This window comes from Podarcis erhardii, assembly GCF_964252035.2.
Source record: "Podarcis erhardii genome assembly, chromosome: 12".
NCBI classification, from domain to species: domain Eukaryota; kingdom Metazoa; phylum Chordata; class Lepidosauria; order Squamata; family Lacertidae; genus Podarcis; species Podarcis erhardii.
The window spans coordinates 17,668,524-17,684,384 of record NC_138513.1 but is presented as its reverse complement, the minus strand read 5'-3'; the positions used below and the strand labels follow the sequence as shown (position 1 = coordinate 17,684,384).

Here is a 15,861-nt window from a genome sequence, read left to right as displayed (position 1 = left end):
AAGACAGAAAATTCCATTTTGGGGCGGTTTTTTTTTAAAAAAAGCAGTATATACATTTTATGAAATAAATAAATTCCACTGGGGCCTGTTAAGGTGTGGCGTCCAGTCTCTTGTTGAGGATTACAGATTCACTAACACTAAATATATTGCTCTTATCAATCATGTGTGCATTGCACTTCATAAAACATCACCTTACACTATCATTCTTTTCTTTGGGCAGGTGGGTGAGTAAAAGGTAGATAAACTAAAAGTTGTCCAGTCTAAATTCTCACATCATGTTGGAGCTGAATCAGTAACTGAGCCCAGTTCCTTTGATCTCAGCTCCACCTGTATAACTGGGCGCAACTAAATGCCTTCCTAAGGAGACTGTCCCATATTCTCTGCCTGCTCCGCCATTAAAGCCAGATCTAAGGAGAGGGAAAGTGTGTTGGATAAGTACATTATGATTTGTTATGATGTGGTATGCAAGTTCACATGCATTTCAGCCAGCTTGGAATTAAAAGTTATCGTGTTTGTCAGTAGTTTCCCTGTTCTGATGAGTCCAGGACTGGCAGAGAGATAGAGAAATATATTCCTCAAGAACAAACAGTCATTATTAAGGCAGATCTACAACTGCTTATTTTAAACTCTGGGGAGTCCAACACTGGGGGTGCCATTTATGGATGGAAGGAGTCATCAGCCTTCCATGTAGTTCTTTCTTCTCTTTTTACCTCCTACAGGTATTTCTCAAATACTATCATGTAGAGCAGCTGAACTTAATGCGAAAGGAGACCATTAACAGGATTGTTTTGATTCAAGCGTATGTCAGAGGGTGGCTTGGTTCAAAGAGATACAAAAAGATAAAGGAGAAAAGGGAAGAAAGTGCAATTAAAATACAAGCAGGTAATGGTTCAATGTAACAAACATAATTATGTGCAAGTATTTGTTCATATTGATGTGAAAAAAGAAATTCGGTGTAAAACAGCGGGTTTTTGTTGCGGTTGACTGGTTGTTGGATAATATTTTATCTTGTTTTGTTACCTTTATGCTGTCGTTAGTCATCTTGAGTGACAAATTTTAGATTTTAACAAATATAATTTTTTATATATATTGCATGGTGATGTCAAGTGTCAAGCTCACAGCACCTTGAACTGGTGGCCTGGGGAATATCTAGTGAAGGTTCAGTTGTAGCTGGGGTGGAGTTAATGGGTATACACACACACACACACACACACACACCCTAGAGTTGTGTTCCCACTCCGCGTGGACTATTTTCCAGAAAATTGTATTTTTAATGGCATATAATGGCAGGCCCCGTTTAAAGAATGACATGTTATTTTAAGAACAGGAGCAATCTAAGCGTAAGACCATCAGAAATTTCATTGAATTAGACAAGGCAAGTACATAGTGTACCTGGACTTAGAAAAAGCTTTTGACAAAATACTTCATCAAAGACTTCTGAGTAAGCTTAGCAGTCAAGGAATAAGAGGTGATGTCCTCTAGTGGATCAGGAATTAGTTAAGATGCAGGAAGCACAGAGTAGGAATAAATGGGCAGTTTTCCGAATGGAGTGAAATAGAAAGTGGAGGTCCTCAAGGATCAGTATTGCGACCTGTTTTCTACAGGCACCTGGTTCGCCACTGTGAGAACAGGCTGTGGGACTAGATGGGCCTTTGGCCTGATCCAGTAGGTGGTTCTTATGATTTCATTGTGTTAACCACAAGCAGAACTTTTATCACAACATATGGAGAATCTGCCCTTTTGATGGTTAATGCTTTCACGCTTTTAATGTAATGGGTGGAACTTTGATCCATTCACCACACTTAAGATTTGTTCCCTATTAAAACTGAATGGGCTTTTGTGTCAAGAGAATAATACTAATAGTTTGGTCCTGAACGTGGAGCACCCTTCCTCAACCTGGTGCTCTCATCAGCCCCAGCTCATAGGCGCCGACTCCATGGGGCCTGAGGGGGCCCGAGCCCCCTCAAAAATTCGTTTGGGGGGGCTCAGCCCCCCCAATAATTTAAGAAAATTATTACCGTAAACTTCGCTCTATAACACGCAGATTTTTTCTCCTAAAAAGTAAGGGGAAATGTCTGTGCGTGTTATTGAGCGAATGTGTGGTCCCTGGAGCCGGAGCGCAGGGTCAAAAATAGGCAAAAATAAGGCAAAAATAAGATCGGGCGGGCGGGCGGAGGGAAGGCGGAAGCTGCTGCTTTCCTGCATTCTGCCTCAGGGTCTTACTGCCCACCCGCTTCTGTTGCTTCGTTTGCTCAAACTCAACAAAGAGCAGGGGATCCCCTGCCCTCCTGGCAAGCAGAGGGTTAAGGAAAGGATCGAGTCCTTCCTTCTAATTCTTTCCTAGTCACACTGCGTGCAGGCTCCAGCCCACCACCTCCTCCTCTCCGTGCTCTAGGGACTCGCAGGCAGCCGAGAAAACATGCAGATGGGAGAGAGAGAGAGAGGGCTGGCTTGGGGGGGGGACTTTTGCCTTCCTTTCCTCCCCCCCCCACCCCGTTAAACTCCTCCCCTGCATTCTTAGCCAGCTGCTTCTCCGCACACCCCTCTTGTGCTTCTTGTCCCTTCTGTGTTTTTCCTTCCCTCCCCATTTAAAACGTGGTGACAAAGCACGGATCCACATGGATCCTCAGGATTTTTGCATTGGGTCACCCCAAATTCACCATCAGATCACATTACATGTCCATGGCTACAGTCTGTACCAAAAAAATCACGCACCCACTGTTGCCTGGGGCTGCAATGGTGCAAAAACGTGGTTACAAAGCATGGATCCACAGGATCTTTGCACTGGGTCACCCCAAATTCACCATCAGATAACATAGCATGTCCATGGCTACAGCCTGCACCAAAAAAATCACGCACCCACTGTGGCCTGGGGCCGCAATGGTGCAAAAACGTGGTTACAAAGCACGGATCCACATGGATCCTCAGGATTTTTGCATTGGGTCACCCCAAATTCACCATCAGATCACATAGCATGTCCATGGCTACATCTTGCACCAAAAAAATCACGCACCCACTGTTGCCTAGGGTCACAGTGGTGCAAAAACGTGGTTACAAAGCACGGATCCACATGGACCCTCAGGATTTTTGCATTGGGCTACTCCAAACTCACTGTCAGATATTAAAAATCTTTATAAAATAGAGAATTAAATACATACAGAATGTTAAATTTTCAGTTTTGAAATATTAGTACTAGTTTAGTACTGTATTTCTATATTACTATAGTACTGTATTAGTTATTTTCAAATACTTAAATATTTTTAGGGTGTAAGACCCAATTAAAGCCCATTATTTACATACAGTATTACAGTATTTACATACAGTATTAGGCATACTGTATTAACTTTATTAACTGTATTAAAGCATTAACTTTGAGATATTATTTTTATTTAATGAACCCTCAGCCTTATTCAAAGTAAGCTTAAATTAGCTATTTCACTTATTAATCAAAGTGCTATTACTGTGCGACAGCAATATTTTATGTTTTATTCTTTTAATGATAGTTTAGGATTTATTTAAATATCATTTCAGTCTTTTCAGAGCTATATATTCACTGCTGTGTAATAGTCTATAAGCATAATTGTTACTGTAAATTAAATTAGCTTTTTACGAAAATACCGTGCGTGTTTATGTTTTGTTTCTTTTTTCAAAGCCAAAAAGTGTTTCCGGCTTGTCGAGTTTCCCGGAGTGTGGAGTTATAGAGAGTCGAGTTTTCGGGGTTCTAATGTTGATCATATGACTCTAAAATACTTTTAAAAAACTTTAAAACTCACTAATTTTCATCTAAAATTTAGAAAACTTCCTGGGGCAGGACCCCGGTATGGGCCCCCCCAATATTTTTTATAAGTCGGCGCCCCTGCCCCAGCTAGTATGTACAGTGGCCACGGTTGGTGAGAGTTGCTGTCCAACAATTTCTAGAGGGTACCAATTTGGGGGAAGGCTGATTTTGAGCATAGAAAACTGTGTTTATATTGATCCAAATGTGCTTTCTTATAATGATCTTGGAATCTGCGTAACATCTCAACTATATACCTGGTTCCGAATGTATTTCTTCTCTGTTTCTACTCTGAGCATGCATCAGTAGTTCAGTGAAAATAATTGTGTCTGCTTTAAAAAGCTTTCACTATCTCTCTTTAGCTTACCGGGGATATGTTACTCGCAAGCAGTATTCAAATGCAAAGACAGCATACAAAATCGAAATGTGCATTACCAAGCTACAGGCTGGCAAGTATTTTTTTATAATTTGTAAATAATTCTTGTTGGTTTCAAAAAATAAAAATTAAAACAGCTTAGAGTAAACATACATGACAGTATCTACCGTAGCTGCAGAATGCCTTATATAAAGATCACAGCAAATGATTAAATTATCCAAAAAGCGTCGTTACCAGTGTTGTGTGTTTATTATGCATGAATATCTCCCCTCCAAAGCAAGACGTGGGTATTTGGAGGGTCTAAGAATTTTGAGTCGTTATTAATAAAGAGGGGTGGGAATAAAGCCATGTCTCTTCAAACCGACTTTACTTCGCCACTTATCTGTGCTGTATGAGACATTCAGATGGATTTTTCCCCAAGATGTTACTAAACTATGCCCCTTTAGCTAGGTAGGTAGGCTGGAAAAGAATTTGGCTTGTATTTCGTTGAAGCTCTTCTCAAAGGTTGAGGGTAACACCATCAGTATGCCTGGCTATGTATCTGGATTAGATGGGAGATCTGCAACTTCCGGCTTTGCTTTCTTTTGTGTCTGTCAAGAGCTGAGCCATGATAGTGGGGAGCATGCTAATGGGAGCTAGGAGCGAAGCTGGAGGTCAGAACCAGGAACCAGAACCAGGGAACATGAATCAGGGTCACGTTAGACTGGTCTTCACCAGGGAAAATCTCTGCATGAGCAGGAAGCTTCCTTAGCCCTGCTGAGAAGAGGCAATGACTAAACCTGCAGCAGTCTAATTTTATATCATTCCACTGTCACTGGTGCTTGACCACCAGTCATTTCTATCCTGATTCATGCAGGTTTGTTGGTGGGTGGGTTTTTTTAAAAAAAATGTGTGGTCAAATACACATCTTTACATAAAACGCACATTTTAAAGTGCTTTTCCATTCTTTCCCCCCCCAAAAACAGCACATATTGTATGCATTAATGTGTAAAATACATATTTTGTGCATCCTTTTGTGCAAAGGAGCTACATTACAAAATCCGGATAAGTGCATAATCTGACTGAGATATCCAGGAGCAATTTCAGGAGTGTTAGATGATCAGATTGCTCTGCTGGAAAAAAAAAATTGGAATTCTTCTCCAACCCTCCCTGCCTATTTGGATGTAGCCAGTCCAATGCTAAGGAACCCTCTGATGTAGGAGTGAGAAACACCAGGTATTACTGAACTCTCAATTCCCATTAGCCAGCATGACCAACCCATCAGGTATGACTGTTTCCCTATGGGAAAGAAACCTCCCTGAAACTGCAATGCTATCAAATTTAGAAGTGGCCTGGGAGAGAACTTCCCCACCCCCTCCCAATGGGCTATCATTTTAATTGCATAGGAGAGCGTGCAAAAATGGTTATCAGTCCCTCCCACCCCCCACCCCCTGCAATATGATGTATAGTATAGTCCAATGTACCATTCTAGGGTTCCACCATCACATTCTGCCAGGCCAAGTGTGTGGGACAAACCAGTCCAGTTTTGTGATAGGGGAGTGAACATGTTTCGTGTAAATATGGAGCTAAATAAGAAGACATTCTGGTGAACAAGGAGTCCTCCGCTTCTGGGGGCAGAATACAGATCACTGAAATAAGCAGGCATAGTTCTTTGTTAGTGTTAACTCGGTCAAAATCCATAATCTTGAAGAGACTTTCTGCCTCTTCTCTCTCTCTCACTCCAAGGCAAGATGGTTCCTCTTGTGGCAGTTTGGATACTGTTGGAGTTGGTGATGATGTTCCCTATCCAAACTGCCACAAGAGGAACCATCTTGCCTTGGAGTGAGAGAGAGAGAAGAGGCAGAAAGTCTCTTCAAGATTATACACACACACACAGCTCCGCATATATTTTGATACTGCTTAATTTGTAATATATATATATATATATATTATGTAAACCACTTTATGAAGTCCACCTGAAAAGCAGCATATCCCTCCTCAACCTGGTGCCTTCTAGGTGTTTTGGAATACAACTTCCATCGTCCCTGGCCTTTGGCCATGCTAGCTTGGGCTGATGGGAGTTGTAGTCCAGCAACATCTGGAGAGCAGCAGGTTGGGGAAGGCTGCAGCATATGAATAGCTCAAATGAATAAACAAATTATTGAGTTATGTTCCTCTTGCAATTTACATCAGCTGCAAGAGGATATTTAATCAGGAGGAAAATTAAGGAAGAAAAGGAAGCAAATTCTAAAGCAGCAACGACAATTCAGAGTCATTACAGGGGATACAGGGAGCGAAGGAGCTTCAAAAGGAAAAGGTACTGTTTGCTTTCTCGTTGTGATTGTTCTGTTAAATGCCGTCTCTTTCTGCAATAAAATATAGTCAGAAAGCAGCAATATATCTAGACCTAGACCATGACGGACTGCATTCTTCCGTGCAGACAAGGTGAGATATATCTCATTATATTGCGTTTTGTTTTCAGTAGACGTGTCAAAGAAGGGCATGTGATTTCCATTAAAAACACTGGATGCAAATAAATGATATTTGACTGCTAACATTTTATCCACATCTGATTTGTAAAAGGTCTGGTAGCTCTAAGTCTGAATATTGAATTCCTGGCTCCATTTGCATTAAAACAAGAAAAGGCCTTTCAGCCAGATATTGAGAGCTCAGCACAGGGGGCGGGGGGGGGGAGCATGAACAAGAAAATACTGTTGAATAATCTCCTTACCTAACACTCAAACTGCAATTAACTGCAACAAATGTATCTATTCTTTAAAACAGATTCAGGAGCAAAACAGATCCAGGAGCAGATTCCCTGATCTCAGGGAGGTTAGTTGCATACATAACATATGCATTAATTTAAAACAATTGACAAAACACAGTAGAACAAAAAATAAAAGGCAGTAAGCCGCAATAATTTATTTACCCCCACATCCTGGAAGAATGAAAAAAAAGCTTTTGCTTGGTGGTGGAAATGCCATCTGTATCTCCAGGGGGAAAGGAGTAACCACAGTTTGTGGTAGGGAGGAAAGGGAAATTGTTTCAGTTCACATCAAAAAGGGAACTTAAGTCATGTTTTTTGAACTGATAGGAGGAGTCCTCCGCTTCTGGGGGCAGAATACAGATCACTGAAATAAGCAGGCATAGTTCTTTGTTAGTGTTAACTCGGTCAAAATCCATAATGTGCTATTTAACACTGTTGGAGTTGATGATGATGTTCCCTATCCAAACTGCCACAAGAGGAACCATCTTGCCTTGGAGTGAGAGAGAGAGAAGAGAGAGAGAGAAGAGGCAGAAAGTCTCTTCAAGATTACACACACACACACACACACACACACACACACACACACACACACACAAAACTTAGTCTATCTTTTGAAATTTGTACTTCTCCAAATTTTGAGGTTCAGTTCTCCAGCCAAGTAATCTATATGGAAATGTGTGTACTAGGGCAGGGTTGGGGAACCTCTTTGTGAATGATGACAACTCTCTTTTAAACAATCTGAAATGGCTGGTTTTTTGATGAGCGCCACAACCCCAGAGTCGTTCATGACTGGACCTAACAGTCAGGGGTCCCTTTACCTTTTTACTTTGAGTAGGGGGTATTCTTCATTGTTTTTCCCCCTAACGCTCTTTCTTCTTGTAAGCAACAACAAAAAAGGACCCCCAACATTTTCTGTATTGCTATATTGTTTTTAACATTGGAAGCTGCCTAGAGTGGCTGGGGAAACTCAGCCAGATGGGCGGGGTATAAATAATAAATTATTATATTCTTCTCATTTTTAAAATTGCACATATCATATTAACCTTTTAATGCATACATGTTGTATCAGGATTACAATATCTCCTAAATATAATATGTTTCTTGTCAGGGAGTCACTTCTTAGGAAGGAACAGGCTGAAACGGCAGCTACCCCAAGTGAAAAGGAAGAAGAAGATGTACAAATTACAGAGATCAAGAATAACACGACCGTTGGACACAACAAGTCTCCTCCCCGAAGTGAAGAGGAGGCCGCTGTCATCCTTCAGAGTAACTACCGTGGTTACAGAGAAAGGAAGAAGGTGAAGGAGCAGGGCTTCAAGAATGTGGCAGGGCAGGAACCATCTCAAGAGGAGAACCTCAAACCAGCACCAGAAGCCGAAGCCAGTATGGACCATTGTAAGAAAATGGGAGATGCAGATGAAGTGCAAAGCTCTCCTGTAGAGGTTGAGGTCAACGCAAATGTTGAGCTTAAGTCACCGCCTCACACTGAAGAGGAGGCGGCTGTTATCCTCCAGAGTAACTACAGGGGTTACAGAGAACGGAAGAAGTTTAAGGATGAGCAGTGTAAGAAACTGGGAAGTACAGATAAGGGGCAGACCTCACCCGCAGAGGTCCACGTCAGTGCAGCTGCTGTGCCCAAGTCACCACCTCAGACTGAAGAAGATGTACAAATTACAGAGATCGAGAGTAACACAACCGTTGGACACAACACGTCTCCTCCCCAAAGTGAAGAGGAGGCCGCTGTCATCCTTCAGAGTAATTACCGCGGTTACAGAGAACGAAAGAAGGTCAAGGAGCAGGGCGGCAAGAATGTGGCAGGGCCAGAACCGCCTTCAGAGCAGAACCTCAAACCAGCGCAAGAAGCAGAAGCTGGTGTCAACCAAAAAGGTGCAGCTTCTGTTGTTACTCAGAGCATCTCTGACTTAGATCTGAAGGCACCAGAGGAGAAGGAAGAAGTGCTTCCCAGGAAACGGCAGTCTTATGTGAAACAAAAGCTCCCGGAGGAAGGAGAGAAAAAGGCCATTTCCGATGGCTTACCTAAGAAAGCATCTATCAGAAAGTCAAGTGAATCGAGCCAGCCAACTCTGCACGGAAGAAAGGGCTCGGAGGTGCAAAGGCCGTCTCCCATTGTTCCCCATGGCAGTCACCTGGAAAGAGGTTCTTTGAAACACGGCCAGCCGCCTCCCTTTGAAAATAAAGCAAGTGTAAGGAAAAGCTCTGTGAGAGGCTCTCAGAAACATATTGAAGCCAGCAAACAAACCTCGGGAGACAAAGAGAAGGCAGCCTTAGTCATTCAGAGTAATTATCGAGGATACCGAAGGCGAGGACAGCTCAGGAAAGAAGGGAAATTGCCGGGTGGGAACCAAGAGAGAGCACACCATGAAGGGAATGGTGGAGGGAGCAGTCAAAATCCCAGTCCGAAGGCAACAATAGCGAGGCAGAGATCCAGTGCTGAGGCTGAGGGATCAAATGATGCTCCGGAAGATGGCCCTGAGAAGGACAAGTCTGATCTGGCGGCATTTTCCAGGCAGGTGAGGAGATTAGAGCTGGGGAACTTTTCCCAATCTGGGGTTTATATTCCATTCTGGGCAGCCTTCTGAGGGCCACATGCCAGCGGCAGGTAGGGCCAGAGGAAAAAGTGGGTAGAGCAATGAATGCGATTTTTACCTTTGTAATGTAGATTATTTTCTATATCCTTACACATCCCGAGGTGTGTTTAAGGGTTGGTGAAATCAGCTCCCGCTCTGAATTAAAAAATATGCTTGAAAGTAGCATGAGTTCAGCAGTAAGGGTTTTTGAGGTTGTCAAGATACCTATCTACAAAAGCAAAATTCTCTCTCTCTCTCTCTCTCTCTCTCTCTCTCTCTCTCTCTCTCTCTATCATTGCTTCTCCTGCTCCCACTGCCCAGCATTGATTTGCACTAAAGCTTGGTGTTTTTATTTCCTAGATATCAAAATTATCAGAAGATTACTTGGTGCTGCAGCAGAAGCTGAACGAAATGATTCTGTCCCATCAGCTGAGGCCTGTGATGCTCTCCAAAGACAAGCAAACAAATGGTCACCTCTCTCCTCGTGTGTGCCAGCCTGGTAAAAAATATTTTTTTAAAAAAATCACCCTCAGCATTGAAAGGCAATATTAATCTGACTAAATGGAATATACTCTGCAACTACACGGATGGGGAACCTGTGGCCTTACAACTCTTCATTCCTGATGCGTCTCCAAGAAATTCTGGAGGGCCACAGGTTCCCTATGCCTGGCTTTAGATTACATGTATGGCTCTCCAAGGGTCACGGGTAGCGCTGTGGGTTAAACCACAGAGCCTAGGACTTGCCGATCAGAAGGTTGGTGGTTCGAATCCCCGTGACGGGGTGAGCTCTCGTTGCTTGGTCCCTGCTCCTGCCAACCTAGCAGTTCGAAAGCACCTCAAAGTGCAAGTAGATAAATAAGTACCGCTCCGGCGGGAAGGTAAACGGCATTTCTGTGCGCTGCTCTGGTTCGCCAGAAGCGGCTTAGTCATGCTGGCCACATGACCTGGAAGCTGTACATCGGCTCCCTCAGCCAATAAAGCGAGATGAGCGCCGCAACCCCAGAGTCAGCCACGACTGGACCTAATGGTCAGGGGTCCCTTTACCTTTACCTATGGCTCTCCAAGGTGTCAGACATGTGCAATTTACCTGCCCTCTCCTTCTGCACAGCCAGGAGCAGTTTAGTCTGCCAAGTTCAGTTCCATTTTCAGACTTTCTGAGCTTAGCATTACATCCAACGCAGCTTCATGATTCATGGATGGAAGTTGATTTGTTTAGCATCAGACCAAAGTCTGCATTAAACCCAGGATTCCTGGTTCATACATGAGAGGAAGCTCAAATTGTCTGAAAGTGCAGCTAAACTTGATAGAAGTCTTCCTCCTGGCCTCAGTGTGCAGAAGGAAATGGAAAGGAAGTAGGAAGGGTGAATGTCTCTCTGTTTGCTCAGGTCCACAGAGGCTCCTCTGTTTCCGGTTATCCTATGGTCCGCATTACATGTGGACCAAGCTATTGTGAGGAACAAATACATGTACAATTTTGCTGCCACTTAGCAATGCCTTTGCATAATGAAAAGATCCAGTGCCGATGGAAATTGAAGTTTGCATTTTGGTTATCTTAATTATTCTTCGTTTCTGAAACCCATGAGAGAGAAAAGTGAATCGAAAGCTTCTCTTCATTATTTTTGGCAGGACCTTTCACCTTCATCATGCTCTATTTGCTGATGACTTTAAGCTTTAAGCCGAATTCTAGGATTAAATTTAAAGTGAGGCCTGACAGCATGAGTAATCATTCCCAGCTAATATGGATTAAATGTTCAAAATAATATTTTGGGAAAGTAGCAAATGCCACTTTTCATAGAACACACATGAGAGGGATAAGAGAATGCATAGCTAAAACTACATTTCCTCTCCTTTCCATTCACACATGGCAGAAAAGGAAAGAAGGGTCTCAAGGTGTTTAATACCTTGAAAACCTGGTGGTGAGAGTTGTGGTCCAAAACCAGTCTGGGAAAGGCTGAATTAGACAGCAAGTCCTATTGAACTCAGTGAGAATCGCATGCATAGGATTGAACCATTGAGCAGGTACTAAACCAAATTAAATTGCCTGTCTGCTTTCTAGCCTTAGATTAAAGCTACTTAAAAGTGAATATTTTGGTCCAAGTAGCCTTTGATAGCAATCTTGGACACCCTGTTCATAATGCATGTTCATGAAATCTAAGTCTATTACAATACAAAAAAAAAATTCTCCTACACACAAAATTTACCTTTTCTTTGTAATATGCATTGAATGTATTATTTACCCATCCCTTACCTCATACTTTCTTTTCTTACCCACAATATGGCAAATGAAAATTGTTCTCCTTATCCTTTTAAAACTGCATATAAATAATAATGGAACAAATGTTTCTGAACTCAGCAGCAATTTGATTGGACTCAGGGACAATATGGCCTTCACTGAATAAATGCTCTTGCGAGCAATTTGCTTTTTTTTTTTTAAAGGTCTAGGTGCCCTTTTAAAAATATTGTTTTAAATGAGGCTCTCTCTTTTTTGCATTTTAAACCTTCTAAAATGCTACTTTTTCATTTTCTTTATGTACCTGCAGGGTAGTTAGTCATCTTTTCAGCAATAATTTGATTGAGAAGCCTGATATCAAAGGCAATGGTATCTTTTTAAATATATATATTTTTTAAAGTTGTCTTTCATTGTTTTTCTTTGCCCAGCAAAGGCATGGTTTAATTGCTTTTGGAGTGGAATCGGGAGCAATAATAGCACCTTTCAAGCATTCAATTATTGGCAAAAACAGTCTAGGAGCCCCAGAGGCACAAAATCATAGGCATTATGTCTCACGTTCTGTTGCCCTTTGGAAAGGCATTGATGTGCTTAAAGAAGTTTAATTGGCCCATTTTTGGTGTGGTGGGTTAAAACAAATGCATTTAGTGCAGGCCTTTGTGGGAGAAAGGGGTAATGAAGTCCTCTGTGAGCACTTCATAGGAACATCCAAAACTGCCTTATACTGGTAGCCAAACCAAAGGACCATCTAGTCTCCCCTGACTTTCAGCAATTCTCTAGGATTTCAGGCAGGGGGAATTCCAAGTCCTTACCTGGAGATGCCAGGGATTGACCCTGGGATCTTCTGCATGCAAAGCAGGTGCTCCACCACTGAGCTATGGCCCTGAGGGCACACTTGTCATTATGTTGGGATGGGGTTTAAATCGCACCTTGACACATCCAGGTTGTTCATTTGATTTGGAGCTCTTGTGCAACCAACCTGCGTCCTTAAAAGGTCAGGCTTTGGGTGATAAGGACAAGAGCAGGAAAAAGATGCACTGTAAAGTGTGAGATAAAGCTTGCTTTGATACAGCAGCTTCCAGAGATCCTGGAACTCACTATAAACACCTCCCACCTCCCTTGTTTTCTTATAATGGCATTGGAACCCACCTGAGAGGTGCTGGTAGGAGATGATGATGATAATAATAACAACACAAGGCGTGACCGGAAAGTTCAGTGAATGGTCACAGAAATCGGGACAGCAAGAAATATTCAAACATACGTACCTTACAGGCCTTCAAAGTAGGCCCCCTCTGATACAATACACCGTTGACAACGTTCGTGGAACTGTTGGAAACTTCTGGAGAAGTCCACTTTTCGTACTGTTTTCAGTTCCCTCGTCACAACAGCTTGGACATGTGAAATGTTGGGAAATCAGTGCCCTTTCAGTGCAGATTTCAGTTTTGGAAAAAGAAAGAAATCTGGTGGGGCCAGATCGGGAGAATATGGAGGGTGGGACAACTCAGTAACCTCAGTAACGATTTCATGCAGAATATGCAATTCTTCCGCCACCATTTGGATGGACAAACGACGATCCCACATCAATAACTCACCAACTCTGTTGACGTTTGCCTCCATTCTGCTCGTCGATGGTCTGCCAGACTGAGGGTCATCTTCAATGGTTTGCCGCCCTTCACAGAAACACTTAAACCACTCATATGCTGTCTTTCGAGTTACAGCTTCATCTCCATACACATTTGTGAGCATTTCGTGGGTTTCTGATGCCAATTGCATGTTCAAATATTTCTCGCTATCTGATTTCTGTGACCATTTATCGAACTTTCCAGTCACACCTTGTAATAAATTTTATTGTTCATACCCCACCCATCTGGCTAGGTTTCCCCAGCCACTCTGGGTGGCTTCCAGCAGAATATAACAGCATAATAAAACGTCAGAGGTTAAAAACTTCCCGATACAGGGCTGCCTTCAGATGTCTTCTAAAAGTTGTATAGTTCTTAATCTCCTTGACATCTGATGGGAGGGCAGTCCACAGGGCGGGCGCCGCTGCCGAGAAGTTCCAATGAATTATGGCTGGAAAAAAGCCCTGGCGGCCTCTAACCTCTAACCTATGGCTGGAAAAAAGCCCTGGCGGCCTCTAACCTTCCCATATCCAACTCCGAATGAATTGCCATTGACTAGTCAGGGTTGTCTAATTGCGCTCGAAGCAAATCAGGATGAATGCTCAATAAACAGCTCACCTGAAGTGACTTGAGCCCATCCTTTAAGGCCTGAAAACTGGGGGCAGCCAGAGTTCCATTCTGCCTCCCAGGTAACAGCAGAGACTTGTTGAGGAGCTGGAAAAACAAGACCTAACTAGCTTAGCTACCCAACTACCTGCTTCAGAATTCCTGAAGACACCGGCAGGGTGCCTTCCCATAATTGTCATTTAAATGCACAAATAAGAAATGTTATTGCAGCTAAAAAGTGAGGGTGGGGACCTCACTTTCACATGAGGGTGGGGACCTCACCCTCACATGAGGGTGGTTGTTGGAATTAGTGGAGAGATTGAAGTGGACTGTAGGCCTCCACTGCTTGTCATGAGTGCATCAGCCCCAGCCTCCACCACCACCCCACAAATAAATGCTACGTAGCTGTGTTCTTAAGCAGCACTGAGTGCCATTAGCTTGGGGTTAGTCCTATACTCAGGGACGCGGGTGGCGCTGTGGGTTAAACCACAGAGCCTAGGGCTTGTGGATCAGAAAGCCGGCAGTTCAAATCCCCACAACGGGGTGAGCTCCTGTTGCTCAGTCCCAGCTCCTGCCAACCTAGCAGTTGGAAAGCACATCAAAGTGCAAGTAGATAAATAGGTACCACTCCGGTGGGAAGGTAAATGGTGTTTCCGTGTGCTGCTCTGTTTCGCCAGAAGCGGCTCAGCCATGCTGGCCACATGACCCGGAAGCTGTATGCCAGCTCCCTCGGCCAATAAAGCGAGATGAGCGCCGCAACCCCAGAGTCGGCCATGACTGGACCTAATGGTCAGGGGTCCCTTTACCTTTAGTCCTATACTCAACCTAAAAGTAAGCAACTGTTCTGGAGTGTTTTCCACATGTCCCTGAACACAACCAGTAAACATGCAGGTAGTGTGGGATGTGGGTGGCGCTGTGGTCTAAACCACTGAGCCTCTTGGGCTTGCCGATAGGAAGGTCGGCGGTTCGAATCCCCGTGACAGAGTGAGCTCCCGTTGCTCTGTCCCAGCTCCTGCCAACCTAGCAGTTCGAAAGCACGCCAGTGCAAGTAGTTAAATAGGTACCACTGTGGCGGGAAGAGAAGTGGTGTTTCCATGTGCTCTGGCACTTGTCACGGTCCTCCATACTCCAGTAGCAGTTTAGTCATGTTGGCCACATGACACAGAAAGCTGCCTGTGGACAAACGCTGGCTCCCTTGGCCTGAAAGTAAGATGAGTGCTGCACCCCATAGTCGCCTTTGACTGGACTTAACTGTCCAGGGGTCCTTTACCTTTGCCTTTACCTTTTACAGTCGTTCCAGCACAAGCTGTGTAACCCAAATGATCATCTAGGATGGGGGTCAACTGTATGAGTGGGAAAATGATACCAGTCTCCTTTTTTGTTCTGTCTAAATATAGTGTGCATTATAACTGTTCCAAAAAGTCACAAATTTGAGCTCTTGTTATTGTTATTATCTTATTATCTTATTTTTATCTTATTATCTTAATCTTATATTATTATTATTATTATTATTATTATTATTATTATCTTATTATCTTATTATTTGAGCTCATTGCACAGTTGTATTTCCATGTCCCTTCTTTAGAAAAAGTACATTATATATGTATGTACAGAAGAGAGGGCCTTCTTTGTAGTAGCCTCCTGATGGAAGCATGCCTGATGTTGGCATTGTTATCTTAAAGGTTAAAATAAAACCTTTTTATTTGCCCACACATATTAGTTTAAGAAAGTTTGAGCATGCTAAATGGATTTATTCCTCTTAACCATATTGTGTTTCTGTAGTTTTAAATTTCTTGGTATACTGCCCTGGAATCAGTGATGAGCAGTTTATATATTTTTTTTAATAATAGCAATACATTCTTTTTCCGTTATTAGTGTCTTGTAATATAGAGATTATGATCTATTGTGGATTTTAAAAAAATTA

The 15,861-nt window shown here is 42.9% G+C and overlaps 1 protein-coding gene across 2 annotated transcripts in view; it reads left to right on the top strand.

Moving 5' to 3' along the window:
• MYO3A (myosin IIIA) overlaps positions 1-15,861 on the top strand; it is a 104,509-nt gene that overhangs the window by 76,764 nt on the left and 11,884 nt on the right. For both annotated transcript variants that reach the window (XM_081834182.1, XM_081834181.1), the window contains 5 exons: positions 720-882; positions 4,138-4,224; positions 6,324-6,447; positions 8,006-9,428; positions 9,846-9,984. In XM_081834182.1, the coding sequence (XP_081690308.1) occupies positions 720-882; positions 4,138-4,224; positions 6,324-6,447; positions 8,006-9,428; positions 9,846-9,984 (1,936 nt within the window). The remainder of the gene's footprint in view (positions 1-719; positions 883-4,137; positions 4,225-6,323; positions 6,448-8,005; positions 9,429-9,845; positions 9,985-15,861) is intronic.